The sequence below is a fragment of the Pinus tabuliformis genome, chromosome 3_2, assembly GCF_031772625.1.
Source record: "Pinus tabuliformis cultivar Carrire ecotype Pingquan chromosome 3_2, CPIR1, whole genome shotgun sequence".
Taxonomy (NCBI): Eukaryota; Viridiplantae; Streptophyta; class Pinopsida; order Pinales; family Pinaceae; genus Pinus; species Pinus tabuliformis.
Window position 1 is genome coordinate 783,521,543 of NC_142302.1, and position 23,571 is coordinate 783,545,113.

The 23,571-nt window shown below is 38.5% G+C and overlaps 1 protein-coding gene across 1 annotated transcript; it reads left to right on the forward strand.

The window, feature by feature from the left end:
• The first annotated feature begins 79 nt into the window (after positions 1–79).
• LOC149182945 (adenosylhomocysteinase-like) lies at positions 80–22,739 on the forward strand. Its single transcript, XM_089414739.1, has 5 exons — positions 80–269; positions 16,182–16,252; positions 16,489–16,713; positions 22,086–22,397; positions 22,671–22,739. The coding sequence occupies exons 1-5, from the start codon at positions 80–82 to the stop codon at positions 22,737–22,739; spliced, it is 867 nt and encodes a 288-aa protein (XP_089270865.1).
• The last annotated feature ends 832 nt before the right edge of the window (positions 22,740–23,571 follow it).

Below are 23,571 nucleotides of genomic sequence, written 5' to 3' on the forward strand. Positions count from 1 at the left end.
ACTGCACGAACTAGCTGTGAATTCAGCTTAATTTGTCAAATGTGGCTCTGCAGGAGGTTTATGACTTCACTGGTTAAAAATGGGTGCAAGTCACTGTGTATTTGATGGTGAAAATAGTGTTTTACAGTCTCTTAACAGTTTGCTTGAGGAAATACGGATAAAACCAGGCTCATGGAATGATTTTGAGGAATACCTGGTAATTTCTCCGGTAAGAGTTGCAAATGCAGGGGCAATGGAGGCGCCGGTGGTCTTGGAATCAGCTTTAGCAGGTTGGCGCTGGTTTGAACGTGAGCAGCATGCAGAAATAGCTAGAGTTTCTTTTGCCAAAAGTGGAAAAAACATGACATTTTGGCCTAAATATGGATTTTTGGCAATATTGGTGCGTTTTTGGGATGACGTCAGCATGACGTCATCGGGTGGGGTCGGAGTCGGATGACGTCAGCATGACATCATCGGGTGATGTGGCAGGCTGCGATTGGTCCACAGGGATAGTGAGATGGCGGCCATATCAGCGCGGGGGCGGACGAAGGAGTTGATGCGACGGCGAGGTGGCAGTGACGTAGCTCTGACGTGGGGATGACACAAGCCCGGCAAAACAGGTGGTAAGCGGAACAACGATAATGGTTTTCTCGGACCGCTTACAATACGGCGACGGTTTTGTCAGAGGCCGACCCGAGAAGCTGTGAGGGCGACGCGTGGCAGAGGCCTGACGTCACCCTCTGACAGTTTCTCGGGTGCTAAACGTTGGACCTCGGGCCCAACCCGATATTCATAATAGTCGTCCGATCAAAAGTGCCCGATCGAACGGTTGACGGGTTGATGATCTGATCGGATGATACGGACGCGGGGGAAGGATTAAAATAACATAGTTTTTGGAGTTTGCGCCCAGCAGAAAAACTTAGGGATATGGTGTTTTATAATGTTTTTCAATGTATTTTGTCGGAATGAAATAATGCGGGCAGAGACTTTGGATAAATGGCAAAAAGTGGGTTTTTGTATTATTTCATAATACAAAGCGGGTTATGGGTAAAACAAGGTCTTTTATAAGGTTTTCTTTTAGCAGATGAAGGTTTTAAGGGGCCAAATGAATTAAGAAGAGGGGAGGGGGTTAGACTTAGGTTCATCAAAGTGACCAGATGCCATTTTGACCCCTGACCGAGAACATATGGCTATAATGCCAAGGGGAGGGATATTTATACAATGTTTGGGGTTTATACACCATGGTGTTATAATACTAGGGAAAGGGTAATATAGGGGAATTATACAATAAAGTTAGAAATTAATATGGATGAAAGGAGTGGATGAGGGGAGACAATACTAAGTTTATTTGAAAATAACTTAGCTTAGAGAGTAGATCAAAATGAAAAGAGTTTTAGACAAGAAATGTGGCTTCTAATAGAACTAAGAACCACGAAAAACCACCAATTCTTTCATGAATATCAACTGATGAGGGGATGTTAGTAACGAATGGAGAGGGGAAAATTGGGAAGTCAGACATGCTTCTTTGCTAGCTGCAACCTGATGGAGAAGAACACCTTCTCACTTCATTGATTTTACTTTGTGAACCAGGCTAACATACCTTCAATTGTAAGGAGTGACATTTCTGCAATCCCAACTGCCTACCCATCTACATGCCTAGCATTTTTTGTTTCTTCTTGGAGGGTGCACTTGGACTTGCAGACCCTTATCTGCCTTTTCTTTTCTTTGGCTTTTTTCTTTTGTTTTTCTATCTACTTCTACCCTTATTTCCTCCAAGGTCCCAGATTAAGCAGTTGGGAGTTTTTCTTCTCTACCTAAACTACTTGTCTGCCAAGATTAAACAGTTTGGACAGACTTCTTTCTCTATTCTACAACTAGAAATTTAAAACATGGCATGATCCAGATTAGGTTGTTGGACCATCCATCAAAATTGAATCCATCTCAAGCTATAAGCACAGATTGTATTCTCTTGGAAATATGTGATCTTTGCATGATCAAAGCAGAGCATATTTGGACCTTTCCTTGCCAATCATGAAATATGAAACCTATTGGTATAGGTAGCTAACAGTCGCTCCACATGGGGATGGTTTTTCATTTGAAAGACCAAGGACAGTACGTTAGATTGCCTTGGTCCTTGACTGCTTTTATCAAAATTTTGAAGTTTGCTGCTTTGAAATGCCAAAATTGTGTACTTCCCTTCTTGGTAGACCTCTGAACCTATTTGCCTTTTGCTGATAGTTAATAAAACTCTAGAAATTGCATTTTTACATCTCAACAGAAAGTAATATATACATCTGGATATGTACAATGGAAACTCATGCTGCACTCATGGGTAGTTGTCAAAATAGTGCTTCAGCATCCTGCCATTCACAGGACCTCCATCCAAATTAGTTTCATTAAGACTTTTAAGGAAATAAGTGTTGTTTCCTTGTACTGCTTGGACAGCAAATGGTCCTTTCCAAAGGGAGTCAAATTTTCCATGTTTTCCCTTATCCTCTCTTCTTGCATCCCACTTGAGGACTTTGTCACCAATGTTGAAATCTTCTACCTTAGATCTCCTATCAAAGGCCTTCTTTAATTTTTCTTGTAGAACTTGAACTCTGCTGAAAACTTGATCTCTAGTTTGCTGTAAACATATTATTTGATTGATCCTTCTTTGCATATGATTTGGTTCAGCTTGGCTTTCTTGAAGAAGTTTCATAACCGGTACCCCTAGTGATGAAGGGAATTTGGCTTCTAATCCATAAACTAACTCATATGGGCTGGTCCCAATTGATCTCTTGGTTGTTAGTCTATCTGCCCATAGAGCATTCACAAGCTTCTTATGCCAGTTCTTTTTGTTTTCTTCCAGCACCTTCTTTATAATGTTCACAAGGATTTTATTTGATGACTCAGCAAGGCCATTACCTTGGGGATAGTATGCAGTAGAATGGCCTAAGGTAATGTGAAATTTGTGGCAGAAATTCACCATTTTCTTGGATCTGAAAGCAGCAGCATTGTCTGTTATTATTTTGTCAGGGCAGCCAAATCTAGCCAATATGTTGTTCTCCAAGAACTGAATGATAGTGGAATCATTTGCTTGTCTGCATGGAACAGCTTCAATCCACTTGGTGAAGTAGTCTGTGGCTGTTAAGATCCATCTATGTTGGCCTGAAGATGAGGGATGAATTTCCCCAATGAAATCCAAGCCCCATTATTGAAAAGGTCTCTCTGTTGCAATAGGCCTTAAGGGAAGTGGCAGCAACTGTCTCTTTCCCTCAAACATTTGGCATTTGTGACATGAGGTTGTGAATTTCTTGACATCAGAGAACATGGTGGGCCAGTAGTAACCAGCCCTTAGTATTTTATCCACAGTGGACTTCCAGTACAAGTGTCCACCACAGTCACCTGCATGAAATTCTTTTATGATATTGTCAGTTTCATTCTCAATTAGGCAGTTCAGCAATATCCCTTCATGATTTTTCCAAAATAAATTTCCATCCATAACACAGAATTTAGAAGCTTTCATTTTTAAGAACCTACATTTAGTTCTGGACAATCCTGGGGGAGCACACAGGTTTTGCAATACATAACATATATCAGAGTACCAAGGGGATTGTTCAAAGGCTATATTGATCTTTGGAGTCGCCAGCTCCGGTTCACTGTCTAGCTGGTTGATGTCTAGGGCTTGGAAGTTTGCTTCTGTCATTAGTTTGGCCAAACCTTGCCCTTTTATTAGTTTTGTAGGTTTTATCTCAATATCAAATTCCAAGATGTTGGCAATCCATTTTCCTCTTCTGCCCTCCAGGTTCTCTTGGGTGAGAATGTCTTTGACAATAGGACTTGGTACATAAGCTATAACATGTGAATAAAGGATGTAAATCCTAAAGTCCTTAATGGCTTTGACCAAAGCATAAGCTTGTTTTTCCATGATTTGATATTTTAAAGGTGCATCTCTAAGAGCTCTGCTAAAGAAAGCAATTGGCTTCTCATTTCCTTGGTCATCTTTCTGTAACAAAACAACAGCAATAGTATGCTGGGAGGCAAAAGAGAAAATGATAAATTCTCTGTCAAATTGAGGATTGGTCAAGACCGGGGTTTGGGTAAGAGCCAGCTTTATCCCTTCAAAGGCTTGATTTGCTTCAACTGTCCATTTCACTTTTGAATCTTTCTTTAGCATGTTATTTAGTAATCTGATTAGTTCTGCTAAGTTGGGGATAAACTTTCTCAAGAAATTGATTTTTCCCAAAAATCCCTGCAATTATTTGATATTTCTTGGGTGGGGCATTTGTAGGATAGCTCGTATCCTATCTAGATCAATTCTTATGCCATCCTTTGAAATGATATGTCCTAACAGCTTACCTTCTTCCAAACCAAATAGAGACTTCTTGGGATTCAAGGAAATTCCATATTTCCTGCATGTTAGGAAGATCTGTCTCAAATGTTTTAAATGTTCTTGGTCAGATTTTGAAAAAGGGGTGAGGTCATCTAAGTAAATGACTAAAAAGTCATGAATCTCTTTTGCAAAAGCAATATCCATTGCTCTTTGAAATGTTGCCCCTGCATTTTTCAATCCAAAAGGCATTTTTACATATTTGAAAGTTCCCCATGGGGTTGTGAATGCCGTTTTGTCTTGATCATCAGGGTGTACTAAAATTTGATTAAATCCTGAGAATCCATCAAGTAACGAGATCCTTGAGGCACCTACCACTCTTTGGAGGATGTGATCCATCTTAGGTAAGGGATAATTATCTTTGAGGGATACTTGGTTCAGATTTCTTAGGTCCACACACAGCCTTATTTCACCAGTTTTCTTTCTTGTAGGGACTAAGTTTGAAATCCACTCAGAGAATCTGATAGGTGCTATGATGCCTACCTTGAACATTTTATGTACCTCTTGTTCCATTGCTGGGAGAAGCATAGGATTGATTCTCCTCAGTTTTTGTTTAAAGGGTTTTTGATCAGGCTTGAGAGGGATAGTATGCTGGATAACAGAGGTTTCATAGGACTTTAGGTCCTCATAACTCCATGCAAAAATGTCCTGGAACTCTTTAAAGAGGTCAATGTATTTAGGCTTTTGATCAGGAGGTAGAGATGCAGACAATTTTATTATTTTGGGTTTGTCAATGGTACGAATGTTGCATTCTTCAATAGCTGCGTTTAAGGGCTGCATTTTTGGTTTTCTGGGAATATCATTTGAATCAAAGATGTCCTCTAGTGGAGTTAGGCCTGTTGGTAAAAAGTTGTCTTTCAGCTCTATGATGTCAGTTTCAGCATTGGCCACTTCTTCACAACTGATTGGTTGAATTTGCTGAATGTTTTCCTTGTTGAAAATAGTTGGATTTAGCATTTGTTTTGCTGTTCTAGGTGATATTGGGTGAGTAATCTGTTGAAACTGTATTTTTGATGGACTTGCTTTGTCAAGTATTTGTGATTGACTTGCTTTGTCAAGTATTTGTGATTGACTTGCTTTGTCAGTGTCAATATTTAATCCTGCAAACTCTTGTTGCAGCGTTAAAAAATTGTTTATTTGCATATCATCCTCAAATACTTGCTAATCTTTAACATTGTTTGGAATGGAGGGTCTGTCTTTTATCTCAGCTGTGAAACAATTGTTACGTTCCAATGGTAATTTGCAAGTACTAGCAAATGTGGCCAAACTATGAGCATGCAGATTGTGGGTTCTTGGAATTTTAGTGATTTGGAATTCAGAGAAAGAGTTTAGTACTTTAGCAACAGTGGACCTATAAGACCTTAGTCTTTTGTCATTGGTGACAAAATTTCCCTTTACTTGTTGGATAACTAAATCTGAATCACCCATGATTGAAACCCTGGCAGCTTGCAAGAACTTTACTAACTTGAGGCCTCGTAAAAGAGCTTCATATTCTGCCATGTTATTAGTACATCTGAAGTTTAATCTATAGGCTCTGCCTTCTGCATGACTGTTTTCTTTATTGTGTACCCAAACTCCAGCTCCTGCCCCTAATTTGTTGACTGAGCCATCAAATTCAAGGAACCATAGAATATCTTGTTGTGAAGGAGATTTAATGATCTGTTCATGGGCTGGCAATGTAAGTTGTAGTTCTGGTTTTTCATCTGGCTTGTCTTCTAGGGCAGTCTCATCATTTGATTGGATATGCTTGACAACTAGGTCAGCAGCAGTGTCTAGTGTTTGATTGACTATTGTTTCATGGGTGGTAATTCTTTCATTAGAGTCTTCCTCCTGTATGAGTATTTTGGTTTCAACATCATTTTTTGAGAGAGTTGTGCTGTTGTTGAAGAGAATATATGAGTCTATGTCTGAATGGACAGCATATATGGGAAAGTTTTAAGGCTTTTCTTCACTGCTGACCATGTATTTCATGAGTGTTTCTCTGTATAGTCTTTTTGGTTGCCCAAAAATAGAGATGGTGGCATATGACATGTCTAATTGTAGGGAACCTTGGATTTTAGCTCCCCATGATCTTGATAACAGCATCCCATACTTAGGTGGGATATCAGCAACTACAACATCCATTAGAATGGTTTTGTTTGGGTATTGAACCAGAGACACACATAAATCTTTTATGAGACCTAAACACTTGACTTGGCTGGATTCAAAGGAAAACATGTCCTTGTATGGTCTTGTTATATCTAGATTCAATCTCTCCATGACTGCTTTTGGCATGAGATTGTGAGAGGCACCTGAGTCAAACATTGCATTATGTAATATTTTATCATGAATATGTAAGCTGACATAAAAAGGTAATACCCCTGTGACTACTGTTTTTCCATCCACTTCTGGGCCAAACAATAATTCTGGGGTATCATCCAACACATTAACATCATCTTTGTTGCCAGTGAGTTGAAGGGACTTCTTGATCTGTTGTTTATGCTTGGCTAGTTCTGAGAGAGGAATTGTTATCTTTATTTTGCCAATTTCAGTTTCTAGGTCAAAGGGTTTTTCAGATTGGGTCTTAGGGTTGTGGATAACAGTCCTTTCCTTGTTCACTAAATCTTCTTGTTGATTCTTATCTTGATTTTGGGACTTGTCTTTTTTACCCATCTCTTGAGGAGTAACATTTAAATTAGGGTGAGAGGATGAATTAGCCATAGGCTGCTGTTTTAAGGACAGTGGTTCAGTGATCTCTTCAATAATTACTTCTTCTGCAGGTGAATTTGTTTTTTCATTAGGTTCTGTGACTATGGCTCCTTTAGGCTGCTGATTATCCTTTATCCTTTCAGGCTGATTTACATTCACAGTTCTGCTCCTTAGCTTGTATTGTTTATGGACTTCATAAACAGCAGTGTCATAGCCTTGTTTAAAGTCAAAGGATTCACCTGATTTAGTTTGGAACAGTTTGATTTCATCATCCTCATGATCTTCTTGTGTTAAGAAAACTTGACTTTCACCATCTAGACCCATTAAATTAATCTGAGAATCTTCATTGGGTTCAGTTGATGTGGAAGTTTCAGCATAGTTTTCCTGGAAAGGGGTCTTATGTCTTGGTCAGCACTGGTCTTGCCAACGTTTGGGTTTTGAGTTCTCCTAAAATTTGGATTCCTAGGAGGGTTGTTTTGTGGTGCTTCCCATGATGATTTTCTTTCAACCGATTCCACTCTATCACCCAATCTTTTCATTCCATTGAGTATTGCATCCAGCTTTTGATCAAAAGCAGAGGGTTCCTCTTTGAAAACAGTTCTCTTTTCCAACCTTGCTCTGTTTCTTTTGGCAATCAGGTTGGCTTCCACTGTGACAGCAACCCTTTGGGCCTCTGCAAGGGTTTGAGGGTCTCTTTCCTTCAACTGATAGGCCATGTCAGGGTCAAAACCATCCGGGAATTTGTACAAAGCTAAATCAGGAGGGGGTCTTAAATTTTGTGGGATTGCGTTATATACATTGTTGAATCTTGCACAATACTCCAAAACAGTCTCTTGGGGACCTCTTTTAATAGTGTCACATTCCCCAAGTATGTGCAGAGGATCCTTCTTCTTTTCCCATCTGCTAGTAAAGGCTTGATACAGTTCATCAGGAGTTGTGATGGAATTTGCATTCAGGGGTCTAAACCAAGTTCTTACATCCCCAGTTAGGCTTTGAACAAACATCCTCATTCTCACACTGTCATCATCTATTTCATAGGTCTCAAAATGGTCTTGCATCCTTTTGGCATGCTGGACAGCTGTCAAAGGGCCATTGGAGTCAAAATATGAGATTTTGGTTTGGTAATCTTGGGGAAGAGCTGCAGCATTGGCTGGTATTTGCAAGGGTGCATATCTGTTAGCCATATTCACAAGGTTTGGGGGATTTACAGGGGCAAGTGGGATAAAAGGAACGGTGTATACTACAGGGGTAACAGGTGTTGCAACACCTAGAGTGTTGTTCAAGGGGATATGTGCAGTGGGTGAAGATGTGAGAGGAGGGCTTTGAGATGTAGATGGTGAACTGGGGGAGACAGGGGTAGAGCGAAATAGAACCTTGATAGGGGTAGGAACCGGTTCAGGGTGGGCTGTCTTAGGACTCAAATCACTAGGATTTTCATGCCTTTGTTGCTTCCTAATTATTCTAGGGATTATATTAGGATTCTCAAAAACTGCTGGATTTGGGTCAGGGTTAGACCTAGTGTGCCTGGTTTCCTTTTTAGGAGCCAGCTTCTGAATTTGTTTTTTGGTATTTTCTAAGATTTTTTAGGATTGTTTAAGGGACTGTTTAAGCCTTTTAGAACCACTGTCTATGGACAGACAACGGTTTGAAAAGTATGCTTACTCCCCAGTGGAGTCGCCAATTATGTTAACACCCAGGTTGTTCCCTATGACTCCCAAGGCAATACGGCCGGGGTAACCACTAACCAATCTTTGGATCACAGTTTCTAGCCAAACTGTAATCAGAGAGGGCTCTCTCTTTTTGATTTGTCTCTGTTTTGATAGTGTTTTTAGGCTAGCTATTATGCTCAGGTTTTTGGTTTATGTTTTGGTTGAAGGACTTCTTTCAGTGCTTAAGATGTAGTTCTCAGAGAGTAGTATATCATTGGGCAATGGAGTCTAGAGCTGTGAAGTTTTTTGAAATGCTGGAGAGACGATGTTCAGACTGCAGGGCCTATTGAGTATCTCGACAAACAAACTTTAAACTTAAGTGGTGATGTATGATCAGTGAACAGAAAGCAATTAAGAATTCTCCATTAAGCTGGTGATGTGAAAGTGAAACATGATGCTCAGGAGCAAACTTGAATTCCTGAAACAAAGGTCACTGTGAAAGATATATTCTGAAAGTGCAGCAATTAAGAATTACACTTATCAAGATTATAGCTGAAGAAAACATTCATTAACAACATAGATTGAACTCAGGGTATTGCATGAATAAGTCCTGAAGGTTATTCTTTTTCTTTGTTGCTAAACACTTAGAAGTTAGAAACATATATGGATTGTAAAAGATTGAAACACATAACAAAGAGAGTTACAGAAACCTATTGTATTATGAAGTACACAGGAATCCTGCAGTTTTCAACAGACACCAGAACGCATTCAACACTTCAAAACTCCGAGAAATTCCATCACTTTCTTTATTAAACTCTGAAAGGATTACAGCATAAGAACTTCTTCAAGAGAAATCAACAACAACCCCTGCAAGCTTGTGCGAGGGGCAAATATATACAATCGGTTTACAAAATATCTGAGTGCTAAGTTATCTCAGAAATGAATGCGCTCACCAACTTTTCAAGATATTTAGATAAGAAAGTTATTACATCATTGAATACAAAGTAAATGCATCTTTATGATTGTCAAAAGATATTTTGGCCTTTGGAGGCCACTGGGTCGGTTGGAGTGATCTGCATTAATGTTGAGAAATGCGCTTTTGGAGCTGCTCTGCTGTAGCTTCTCGGCCTGGACACCTGTAGCTTCCTACCTTGCTTTGTTGGCCGAAATTTCTGCTGAGTTGCCTCAGCTTTTATCTTTAATGCATGCTGATTCTTTTTAAACTGTCCTATGTATGACAATTTGCATTTTCTGTGAACAAAATTTACTGAATGGCTTCCTGTTTACAAAATCATCTGTATGGCCTTAGTCCACCATTCTAGTGTAGGTAGTTGATTCCGGAGAATTGCATCCATAGTCTCCTCTGCCTCTGTATATTTGTAAAAATTCGGAGGCACCTCAAACAGGTGTTTGATTTCATTCATTATAAAAAATAAACTTTCTACTCTATTGTAGAGAGTCTGTCCTGTGGCTGGCCCTGTTTCCTCTGAGGTGCTGGGCTTCTCATTGATCTGACTTGTGGCAAATGCATTAACCCTTTTCGCATACTGCTCATGAGTGAACAGTCTCCCTGCGCTGTTCAGTAAGCCAGGGAGCCCTCTGCTTTCTAATACCTGAAACTTCTCCAAAAACTTGTTTACCTCAGTCTGCATGTCCTGGGTTCTTCTCTCTAATGTCTGCACCAAGTTTCTCAGTGTAAGAAATCTCTTGATTAAATGAATGTGCTCAGTTCTGTTTGCAATTCCCATGGCAGCCAACTGAGTACTTGTTCTATTGTTAAGCACATTAATCATCCTGGTGGCTATTTCAGGCATATTGCTTAGAGCAGCTCTTGATCTCTGAATTTCAATATGTGCTTTTGGAATGAGCTCTAACTGCTCATGTATTGTTTCAATATACTGCCATTGGTCATTTATAGATTGGCCAATGTTAGCCCACAACACTATTTTAAGCTCAGCCACAACCTTGTCTAGTTTGAGCTCATTCTCTAGCTCTTTGATCCTGTCTTTGAGGGCTTTTATCTCCCTGCCCTTTTCTGCCACTGTCTGCTTGGACTTGTCATATCTTTCATTGACTTTGGCTAGTTTCTCCCTGGCCTCATTCAATTCTGTCATTTGTGCTTCCAAGGCCTGGATCTCATTCCTTAGCTTTTGCATATCCAAGCTAGGGGCCTGCTCTGTTGTTGGTGGTGCAGAAGTAGATGGTGCTGTTTTTTCAGTCTGTTGAGGAGGAGGAGTAGTAATTGGAGCAGCTTCCTCAAGGTTAATGATTTGAGGAGGAGTCTTGAAGGTCTGACCTTCTTCTCTTTGTTTCAGAGTTGCTTGTAATGCTGCCTATGCAGCCTCTGATTCTCCCAGCTTTTCTTATGTCTGGATAAGCTGCTTGTAGAGTGACACCAGCAAAGCTGTGGCATCTTTATCATGCCTTTGTTGAGATACTTCATCTGTTTGAGGGTGAATTGTGGCTGGGAGTTTGATCTTTCTCCTCAAAGCTGCCATATCTGCATCCCTCAATTTTAATATTTCTTGTATGCCCTTGATATCTTTGGGATCATGCCCAATCTCAATGATTATGTCTTCTAAGGACCTTATTCTGTTGTTCTTTGCTTGAGAGGATGCCCTTTCCAACTCAGGTTGGGCAACTGTATTATTAAGGCTATTTTCTAGCCTGTAGTTATCCAATGTCTTGTCTGCCAAGGAAGCATAAACCATCTCACCTGCTTGTTTATGCAACTCAATTTTATCCATCGGGTGGATGTCCTTGGCCAAGACCTCAAGATTGGTCCTCAAGTAATCTGAAGGGGACTGTGGCTGCAATGTAGTTGGTATGAGGTGACTCATAATCATCTTGCCCTCCTGGACATCATATGCAGACATTAGTCGCTGCTGGTTGGTGGGAGCCATTTTCAACAAATGGTTATACAGCTGTATCTTTATGGGCTCATTCCTTTTCTTTATTTCGATGAACTACTGTTTAATGCTCAGTTCACCCTCTCTTTTCTGGCTAGAGGAGCTGACTTCTCCTCCTACTGTCCTCTCTTGTTCCTGTTGGAAGGAACTTGCAGATGCCTCCAAACTGGGCGGGCCCATACCCAAAGATTGCCCTATAGGCATCTCTTCCTCTGAAAAGGGATTCATCCTGTGCCTCTTCTCACGATGACTTATTGATGTAGTCAAGGGAGTCTCTCTATCCCTTTTCCTGCTCACATCCTCCTTTTGCGGAGTTTGGAGGACTGAGGTTTCATTAACTGCTTCTTACCTGGGAGGTACTGTGTTTTGAGCTTGCTGCTCAGTGAGAATTGGGGCCTCAACTGCCCCTTCTTGCTGTGTGGGCTGCTCTTTGTCATGCTGCCCTACTCTTGGCTGTGATTCCTCTTGTTGCTGTTGCTCTACCTGCTGCTGCATTGTTTCTTGCTGCTCCATCTCTTTATCTGTTTGCTCTTCAGTCATGGGAGGTGGTTGCTCTTGTTCCACCTATTTTCCTTTGCCTTTGCTACTTGTCTGTTGAGTGTCCATGGCAGCTTGCTGATGTGTTGTTGAAGAAGAGGCAGCTGCTCCAAGTTGCCTTTGATAGGATAAGGAAACCTGTCCACAAGTTTCCAAGTCAGCCTCCTTTTTCATATTCCTAGCTTCTCTCTCTAGTATCTGCTCTCTAGAGATTGGCTCTTCTAAAGTGCCTTCTTTCCAGCCTAAAGAATTTGCATACTTTTCAATATGAGGCAGCCTAACATGTGAATAGTTACCCAATTTTTGTTTTATCCTCCCGAGGGAAATAAAATGATTACGGTCATAAGGTGACCATTTGAAACTGGTTTGCAATTTGAATCCCTCTAAGATCATATCTGCCTCCTTCCATCCCTCCTCTCTTTTGTTGTACAAAAAAGGGCCTAGCTCGCTCCTTAACTTCAGTTGTACCTTCTTGTTTTTGCTTTGGAAATGGAGGTAGTCAGCATATCCAAACTGCCTGAAGTATTCTAGGGCAAACAGTCTCATGGGGACATACCTTGGCAGCCTGTAAGGGTCCAATTCACAGCCATATACTCTGATTACTGTGTGGTGTTGGTAAAAATACCAATCACCAATGCTGTAGGATTTGGAGAGATGGAGAATTCTCTGCATGTCATCGGTTAACCTTGGAGGAGGGACACCATACAACAATGTCATAGCTGGGTGAATGAACAGGTCTATAAATTCACAGTATGTGTATGGTGATTGAGAAACATCATGGAAAACTGAAGTCCAAAACACCACTGACCTTGGATTTCCCTGGGCATTAAGTTTCTTGAGGGGAATGGAGAAACTGTCTGGCTGATAAAACAAGAACATGTGGTAGATGTATGAGGTGTATCTGAACACCCTTTCCCTTGGCAGATTCATCAGCTGTTCATGGATCTTGTCTGCAATATAGGTGGCATAGTCATAGTGTACAACTGGAGGCTTTCCAGGAGAAAACATGGACAGCATTGCCATTATAGTGCCATCAACATCCTCAATTCCCTTGTATCCCAGGACATAGCTGATCAAATCTACTAGCATTTTGCCCAGGTCATTCAGGTAGTGATATCCAATAGGAGGAGTCCTTATAGTTTCAGAGCTAGGCTGTAGAAATAACTGGTTAATTTTGGTAATCTGGGCACTTAACAGATTATTTCCCTTCTTTATTAAATCCAACACGGAAAGAGGGGTCAATGGCCTTGCAGTATGGAAATGCAGCATCTCATTTATGGCTTCTGGGGTGATGAAGAACAAAACAGAGCCTGTAGGACTGAGAACAGCTCTCTGGCAAGTATCATAGCATTCCTAGCACTTGTGGATCAAGTCTAGGAGGGCATTGACTTGAGGGAGGTTGTAGATGGGCAAATTTGAGTCCCAAATCCCTACAATATCAGCTCCATTAAGGTGTTGGGCTTTTAGTTCATTGAGCATGTGGATATTGAACTTAGAACCCATTGGAAACCAATCTAACATCTGATAATCTACATCTCCCAGGGCTTTCCATGTGATCTCCCTTTGAGGGGCATTCAGAGGCTAGACATTCAGGGCTATTGGTGTCTCCATGGCTACTGAAGCTTTTGAACTGTAGGTGAACCAGTTTCAATCGAGCAGGACAACAGAGAGGAATGTTTTCTTGCAATGGGAGTGAATTGTAAGAAACAGAAGGAAAATTGAATAAACAGCAGTTGAAATATTGTCTAAAGGATTCATAAAACAGTGGCAGGACTGACCAGGAGTATTTTCTATGGTGAATCTGGTCAATTGAAATTTCTAGTTCACGACTGCGCGAACTAGCTGTGAATTCAGCTTAATTTGTCAAATGCGGCTCTGCAGGAGGTTTATGACTTCACTGGTTAAAAATGGGTGCAAGTCACTGTGTATTTGATGGTGAAAACAGTGTTTTACAGTCTCTTAACAGTGTGCTTGAGGAAATACGGATAAAACCAGGCTCATGGAATGATTTTGAGGAATACCTGGTAATTTCCCCGGTAAGAGTTGCAAATGCAGGTGCAATGGAGGCGCCGGTGGTCTTAGAATCAGCTTTAGCAGGTTGGCGCTGGTTTGAACGTGAGCAGCATGCATAAATAGCTAGAGTTTCTTTTGCCAGAAGTGGAAAAAACATGACATTTTGGCCTAAATATGGATTTTTGGCAATATTGGCGCGTTTTTGGGATGACGTCATCGTGTGGGGTCGGAGTCGGATGACGTCAGCATGACGTCATCGGGTGATGTGGCAAGCTGCGATTGGTCCACGGGGATAGTGAGATGGTGGCCATATCAGCGCGGGGGCGGACGAAGGAGTTGATGCGACGACGAGGTGGCAGTGACGTAGCTCTGACGTGGGGATGACGCAAGCCCGGCAAAACAGGTGGTAAGCGGAACAGCGGTAATGGTTTTCTCGGACCGCTTACAATACGGCGACGGTTTTGTCAGAGGCCGACCCGAGAAGCTGTGAGGGCAACGCGTGGAAGAGGCCTGACGTCACCCTCTGACAGTTTCTCGGGTGCTAAACGTCGGACCTCGGGCCCAACCCGATATTCATAATAGCCGTCCGATCAAAAGTGCCCGATCGGACGGTTGACGGGTTGATGATCTGATCGGATGATACGGACGCGGGGGAAGGATTAAAATAACATATTTTTTGGAGTTTGCGCCCATCGGAAAAACTTAGGGATATGGTGTTTTATAATGTTTTTCAATGTATTTTGTCGGAATGAAATAATGCGGGCGAAGACTTTGGATAAATGGCAAAAAGTGGGTTTTTGTATTATTTCATAATACAAAGCGGGTTATGGGTAAAACAAGGTCTTTTATAAGGTTTTCTTTTAGCAAATGAAGGTTTTAGGGGGCCAAATGAATTCAGAAGAGGGGAGGGGGTTAGACTTAGGTTCATCAAAGTGACCAGATGCAATTTTGACCCCTGACCGAGAACATATGGCTATAATGCCAAGGGGAGGGATATTTATACAATGTTTGGGGTTTATACACCATGGTGTTATAATACTAGGGAAAGGGTAACATAGGGGAATTATACAATAAAGTTAGAAATTAATATGGATGAATGGAGTGGATGAGGGGAGACAATACTAAGTTTATTTGAAAATAACTTAGCTTAGAGAGTAGATCAAAATGAAAAGAGTTTTAGACAAGAAATGTGGCTTCTAATAGAACTAAGAACCACTAAAAACCACCAATTCTTTCATGAATATCAACTGATGAGGGGATGTTAGTAATGAATGGAGAGGGAAAAATTGGGAAGTCAGACATGCTTCTTTGCTAGCTGCAACCTGATGGAGAAGAACGCCTTCTCACTTCATTGATTTTGCTTTGTGAACCAGGCTAACATACCTTCAATTGTAAGGAGTGACATTTCTGCAATCCCAACTGCCTACCCATCTACATGCCTAGCATTTTTTGTTTCTTCTTGGAGGGTGCACTTGGACTTGCAGACCCTTATCTGCCTTTTCTTTTCTTTGGCTTTTTTCTTTTGTTTTTCTATCTACTTCTACCCTTATTTCCTCCAAGGTCCCAGATTAAGCAGTTGGGAGCCTTTCTTCTCTACCTAAACTACTTGTCTGCCAAGATTAAACAGTTTGGACAGACTTCTTTCTCTATTCTACAATTGGAAATTTAAAACATGGCATGATCCAGATTAGGCTGTTGGACCATCCATCAAAATTGAGTCCACATCAAGCTATAAGCACAGATTGTATTCTCTTGGAAATAGATTGTATTCTATTGGAAATATGTGATCTTTGCATGATCAAAGCAGAGCATATTTGGACCTTTCCTTGCCAATCATGAAATATGAAACCTATTGGTATATGTAGCTAACACCTGCTTTCTGATGTTGGATCTCATATGGCCTTGGGGCATTTTGGTCTCATTCTTGATGTTATGAGTTTCACTGATCTTGTTAGTTGCCTTGATTCTTCGGTGTCATTGAGATCACAACATGATGCTTTTTGTATAGTTAGCTTGCATTGCTTTACATTTTAGGATTCACTAGTTTCCACTACATTAAAAAGAAAAATCCAATTTTCAGGGTGCTAAATCAATGTGAGTTCATGGTGGGTGTAGAAGCATCTTCATATTTAAAATAAAGGACCTTTACATATATTCAATTATTTGGTTATGATGGGTTAATATTAGCTAAGGTTTTGAAAGTTGATTGGACTTGTATGAAAGTTTTGAATTATTGTGAATTATAGATCCAGAGCCAGATTTCTTAGTTATTTTTTTCTTCAAAATTTTTCTATTTGAGATGCATTTTGTGTTGATTCTGCTTCTCTTTCTTCTTTTGCAGTTTGACAACTTGTATGGATGTAGGCACTCTCTCCCAGAAGGTCTTATGAGAGCCACAGATGTCATGATTGCTGGTAAGGTTGTTGTTGTTTATGGGTTTGGAGATGTTGGCACGGGATGTGTTTCAGCCTTGAAAGTCATTGGAGCTAGGGTCATTGTTATAGAGATTGATCCTATCTATGCCCTACAAGCACTTATGGAAGGCCTTCCTGATCTCACCTGTTGGGCCTAGGAATTATCCTTAAAATACATCCACTTTCACTCCATTCACACATTTTCTCACCTCTATTTCACCACCATGTCACCACATCAGCGTCACTTTCATCATTATATGGGTTACCTTTGTGTTTTCCAAAACATTATTAATTCTTAGTATTTTTAAGAGAATTTATGGTGAAACTTTAGAATCTAATCTCCATATACTTATACCTAACAATTAGAATGAGTTTGATGACATGTATAGGTACAAAGGAAGCTTCCAAGGCATATTTATGTGGCACTCTATGTTCAAATTCGAATTTGAAGAGACCATGGACCTCATGGAGAAGGTCGTGGAACTCATGGAGGAGATCATGGAGGATAGGGTTATGTGTCGCCATTGGTTGAGAAATATGTGGGTCAAAGGAGGGAATAGTGGATTTACATTTATGAGTTTGTTATCATAGCTTTTGTATAAATAGGAGTGTTATCTCCTTCATTTGTAATCTTCATTTTGTAATCTTAGTATCTTATAGGTTGGTAATGAGAAGTTAGATTGGAGAATCATTGTAATGGTTGTAATTGCAATTTGCAATTGATGATGAATAAAATGGAGCTTCTTTGATCCTCTACATTTGACTTCTCTTTTGGTGTGCTTGTGAATCCTTGGAAGGATCCCCATTGCCTAACAAGTACACTTTTATTTTATGTATGTTTGTGAACTTCATTAGATTAAATTATTAGGTTCATATGTTTGGAATATTAACGAATGACCCTTCGTAAAAAAGTATTAATGTTTCCTTTAATGAACCTACTTTTTTATTTAATGTTTGATTTCATTAGTTTAAGTTTCTGATTTATATGCTTGAGATATAAATGAATAGTCTCTTGTAAGCGAGCTTTAATATTTCATGCAATCAATCAGAATTAGCTTTAATTGCTTTAATTTCGTCAGTCTAAATAGCTTGTTGATTAAGATGATAGAAATATTAATGAACAATCTCCCGTAAGGGAGGTCTAATATTTCTTACACCTGTCACAATGTCTTTAGATTTCATTTTGTTAGATGACTAAATAGGTGTTTGAGATCCCAATCAAAGACCTCCTGTAAGGGAGCTTTGGCATTTCTTCACCTTGCTTAGTCTAGTTTCTCTCTAAGTCCACATACGGTGGATGTTCCTCGAAGTTTTACTTACCTAGATTGATAGTAAATGAAACTCTAATTTGAATCCGCATTTTAGACCAAACATTTTGGCGTCTTTGTCGGGGATCGAACCCGGGTCAAATGTAGAGGATCAGAGAAGCTCCATTTTATTCATCGTCAATTGCAAATTGAAATTACAACCATTACAATGATTCTCCAATCTAACTTCTCATTACCAACCTATAAGATACTAAGATTACAAAATGAAGATTACAAATGAAGGAGATAACACTCAAAATTGCTATGCGAAATGCTATGATAAAAAAAATGTTTTGCAACTTGAAAATTTGATCAATGTTTATTAATGTCGTCATCTCTCACTGTTCCATTAATGAACCACTAACAGACTTTACATAGACAATAGAGTGCTTGGCAAAATTCTCTACGTTGTGCACGGATTTGTCAAATCTGATGGACAACTTGTTAGAATATTTTTTGGTTGCTGGTCTTTCTTTCTTGTTTGAATTAGGTTACTTTGTTTAATATGAGAGGAAAATATTTCAAACTTGTGTATTCATCTTGATTTTTGAATTGGTGAATTTAATTCCCTAAGCATTGCTTTTACACATAGCAAATTCAATTTTTCGGTTAAGGAGTGATCGAATTTGTTTATAGAACTTTGTTGAGAAAGAAATTTTGACAATCGCTCAGTTAGTAGCAAATAAGCAGACTAACATTCAATATTCAAACCATGTATAAAAGGTGAATGGCACGTCGAATCTGTACCAATGAATTGGTGACAGGTGCTCTGCATTGGTAGAATTCATATAACGAACAATTGAAAGATTATAGTTGGCAATAAATCTATGCTTGTATTCTTGTTGTATGATTTTATGTGACGTATTAATCAGCAGGCCAAGATCATGGTCATGCACATTCGAGGAGACATCTGACATAAACAGGGAGATGATATAATTTTTAGGGTTATTATTTAAAAATGGACTGTTATCAATATTATACATTGGACTGAACATTATGCTTTTGATTCTCCTTAATCTGTTTCATTTGGCATTAATTTTTGCGTAAGAAACATCAAGGAATTGGCCATTCCTTTTTGAACACACTAACATTTTGTATGCCAAGGATTTTTTGCAGATTTCGGATGATCAATTGATCATTAAGGAAACTAATAGTGCACACAATTAGTATTTAATAGAACAAGTCCATTATCATAAAACAAAATTTCTTACAACTTCCTGTAATGGCTTAATGGTTTGATATGTTGCATGATAGATTAGCAAAAGCGAAGAGCTGGGATAGTTCCTAAATGTACCAGGATGGTGAAATACCTATCCACACCTGAAATCGACGTCTACAAGAGGCTAGTCGATGATGATCTTTTAGAAGAAATTCCATAAAAAATGAGCAGATTAGTTATATTTGAGATTTTGAAGGCTCACTTTTTCCAGAAAGAGTCATTAACCATTTCCCATTATCCACATACACTTCATTACATTTTCATCAATAAACACAATGAAGCTCATTTAGAAGCCTTTTGTTCCATTAGTGTTAGTTTTCGTACTCATAAAACATTGCTTCCATACACCATTAAGTCCATAGTCCTTGAGTCTAAATATTACTCTAAAAACACCTTGAAGCTTGCATTCCTTAAGGGCAAGCTATCATGCTGATAAACAAGGGAATACATCAATGTCCCTTGTTCATTGAATCTTCTGAGTATTTGACAACAACAAATTCATTCATACTTAGAAAGATGTGTTCGAGGCATATTGACTCTCATCCACATAAAATATGGGAGCTCTCGTGTTGACTAGTGGCATCCATCAATGGCCACTGAGTTAACAATTTCTTGTTATGTTCGACACCAAAAAATTTAATCACATGAAAAGAATTGTGCCAAAAAGTTGAAGACTTGAAGACCAATCATTTTGTAGTAGAGGAAGAAGAATTACTTTTAATACTTTACAGTTTTTGATATCAATGACTTGAGGAAAAGTCAATCAATAAGGCTGGGGGGAAGTGAAAATTCTAAATTTTGTATACCTTCCAAGAATTATACATTTTCAATGTCATTTAGTAGCAAATTTCGAACATTCGGTAGAAGATCCGGCAGCAGATTTAGCAGCAGATGTAGCAACAATAAAAGATTCACTTTTTCGACTTCATCTACCATTTTCACCACCAAGTGAAGAAGACTATGATAAGAATTTTGTAGCCATGCATGCACAACTCTCATCCATTTTTGAAAGGGTAAGTTGAGATATGATATTTTCTAACTTTTAACCATTTAATTTCTTGAAAGCTAGAATGATAATTTTTGGAAAAAACTTCCTTTCCTCATTTCATAAAATTGCCAAAACCATCAGTTTGGGGGAGGGAATACATTTACATTCATACTTTGTCACATTCATATTTTTCCATATTCATATATCACATTCTAAAAGCCACATACTTTCCAAGTATATTTACTATTACATCATCATGAACATATAATGGCTTTGTAAAAAGTACTTAAAAGATAATTGGATGCCAACACAATCATGGTTGTCACACAAGAACCAACCATGATGCATTCCAAAAAAAATACTTTGCAATAAAAATCACATTATCATGTAAAGATCATATATTTAATTTGAATGCAACAAACAAAATACGGTTGAAACACAAGAACCACCCAAGTTGCAATTCAACAAACACACTTTATGAAAGTTAAGCAAATGATATCATGCAAAGTCTAAGCCAAATCTCAAGTATCAAAAGTAATATAATAGATTGCATGAGGACATGCAATACCTTCAGTTTGGGGGTATGTTGGGCCTAGGAATTATCCTTAAAATACATCCACTTTCACTCCATTCACACATTTTCTCACCTCTATTTCACCACCATGTCACTACATTAGCTTCACTTTCATCATTATATGGGTTACCTTTGTGTTTTCCAAAACATTATTAATTCTTAGGATTTTTAACAAAATTTATGGTTAAAATTTAGAAAATAATCTCCATATACTTATACCTAACGATTAGGATGAGTTTGTTGACATGTGTAGGTACAAAGGAAGCTTCCAAGGCATATTTATGTGGCACTCTATGTTCAAATTCGAATTTGAGGATATCATGGACCTCATGGAGAAGATAATGGACCTCATGGAGGAGATCATGGAGGATAGGGTTATGTGTCACCATTGGTTGAGAAATATGTGGGTCAAAGGAGGGAATAGTGGATTTACATTTATGAGTTTGTTATCATAGCTTTTGTATAAATAGGAGTGTTATCTCCTTCATTTTTAATCTTCATTTTGTAATCTTAGTATCTTATAGGTTGGTAATGAGAAGTTATATTGGAGAATCAGTGTAATGGTTGTAATTTCAATTTTCAATTGCTAATGAATAAAACAGAGCTTCTTTGATCCTCCACATTTGACTTCTATTTTGGTGTGCTTGTGAATACTTGGAAGGATCCCCATTGCCTAGAAAGTATACTTTTATTTTAGTAGGCTTTTATCTTATGCTTGTTTGTGAATTTCATTAGATTAAATTATTAGGTTCATATGTTTGGAATATTAACGAATGACCTTTCGTAAGAAAGTATTAATGTTTCCTTCAATGAACCTGATGTGTTATTTAATGTTTGATTTCATTAGTTTAAGTTTCTGATTTATATGCTTGAGATATAAATGAATAGTCTATTGTAAGAGAGCTTTAATATTTCATGCAATCAATCAGAATTAGGTTTAAGTGCTTTAATTTCATCATTCTAAATAGTTGGTTGATTAAGATGTTAGAAATATTAATGAACAATCTCCCGTAAGGGAGCTTTAATATTTCATTTATATGTTTGAGACATAAATGAATAGTCTGTTGTAAGAGAGCTTTAATATTTCATGCAATCAATCAGAATTACGTTTAAGTGCTTTAATTTCATCAGTCTAAATAGTTTGTTGATTAAGATGTTAGAAATATTAATGAAAAATCTCCTGTAATGGAGCTTTAATATTTCTTACACCTGTCACAATGTATTTAGATTTCATTTTGTTAGATGACTAAATAGGTGTTGGAGATCCCAATGAAAGACCTCCTCTAAGGGATCTTTGGCATTTCTTCATGTAGCTTAGTCTAGTTTGTCTCTAAGTCCACATACGATGGATGTTCCTCAAAGTTTTACTTACCCGGGTTGATAGTAAATGAAACTCTAATTTGAATCATCATTTTAGACCAAACATCACCCTTGAGGATGTAGTTATAACTACTGATATCTTTGTGACAACCATTGGCAACAAGGACATCCTCAGGGTAGATCACATGAGGAAAATGAAGAAAAATACCATTGTTTGTAACATCGGTCACTTTGACAATGAGAGTGATATGCAAGGCCTTGAAACTTTCCCTGGTGTGAAGAAGATTACCATCAAACCTCAAACTGATAGGTGGGTGTTCCCTGATACCAACAGTGACATCATTGTTCTTGCAGAGGGACGTCTGATGTACTTGGGTTGTGCAACTGGCCACCCAAGTTTTTTCATGTCTTGCTCCTTTACAAACCAAGTAAATATTTCTAATGCCCTACAACGATTGTTTGTACATACTATATTTCTCAGGCATACCAATCCCTTGATTATATTGTTGCATATGATCCATTGCTATTTGCAAAAAATCCCCATTTCCTATACCTAGCCCCATTACATTAAAATTCATTTAACATATGGTGGAGAGGGTCATGCATGTCAAAGCAATGTCTAATTTCACCAATTAATGTCATAGCCATGCTTTCTATGCTTTTTCATAAACATTCTTTTGTTTTTTAATAAATGTTTTCAGGTGGGCGTGGTGGGGATGTTGAGATCTCGTCTAGAGTTTTTGAAATGGGATCTTTCTTATATGTTGTGATTTGGATTTGGATTCTTGTCTCATTTTTTGTCACTTTCTATTTTTTAATAGATATTTTCAGGTAGATGCGTGATTTTTGAGTTCTGGTCAGGGTGCTTTGAAGTAGGATCTTGTCTAGGTGTTATGGTTTGGATTTCAAAATTTGTTCTCATTTCTTTTGAACTCACACTTTTATGGTGGGTTTTTTGTTGTTTAGATCTTCTCAGGGTGTTTGAGATGTGGAATCTTGATTAGATGTTGTGTTTTTGGTTCTAGCAATAACTTTTGTGCTTGTTTTAAAGGAGTTAGGATCTCATTATCAAACTATTATATAGATTTATAGTATATTATGGTAAATTTCAAACCACTATTTATCAGTTTCGAAAATATTATCTTATATATGTTTAGAGCATTAGGAGGTATCTTAATCTAAATACTAATCTTAATCATGCGATACCAACTTCCTGATGTTGGATCTGATATGGCCTTGGGGGAATTTTGGTCTCATTCATGATGTTATGAGTTGCATTACTCTTGTTAGTTGCCTTGATTCTTTGGTGTCATTGAGATCACATCATGTTGCTTTTGGTATACTTAGCTTGCATTGCATTACATTTTAGGATTCACTATTTTCCACTACATTAAAAAAAAATGATTTTCAGGGTGTTGAATCAATGTGAGTTCATGGTGGGTGTAGAAGCATCTTCATATTTAAAATCAAGGACGTTTACATATATTGAATTATCTGGTTATGATGGGTTAATATTAGCTAAGGTTTTGAAAGCTGATTGGACTTGTATCGAAGTTTCGAATTATTGTGAATTATAGATACAGGGCTAGATTTCTCAGATCT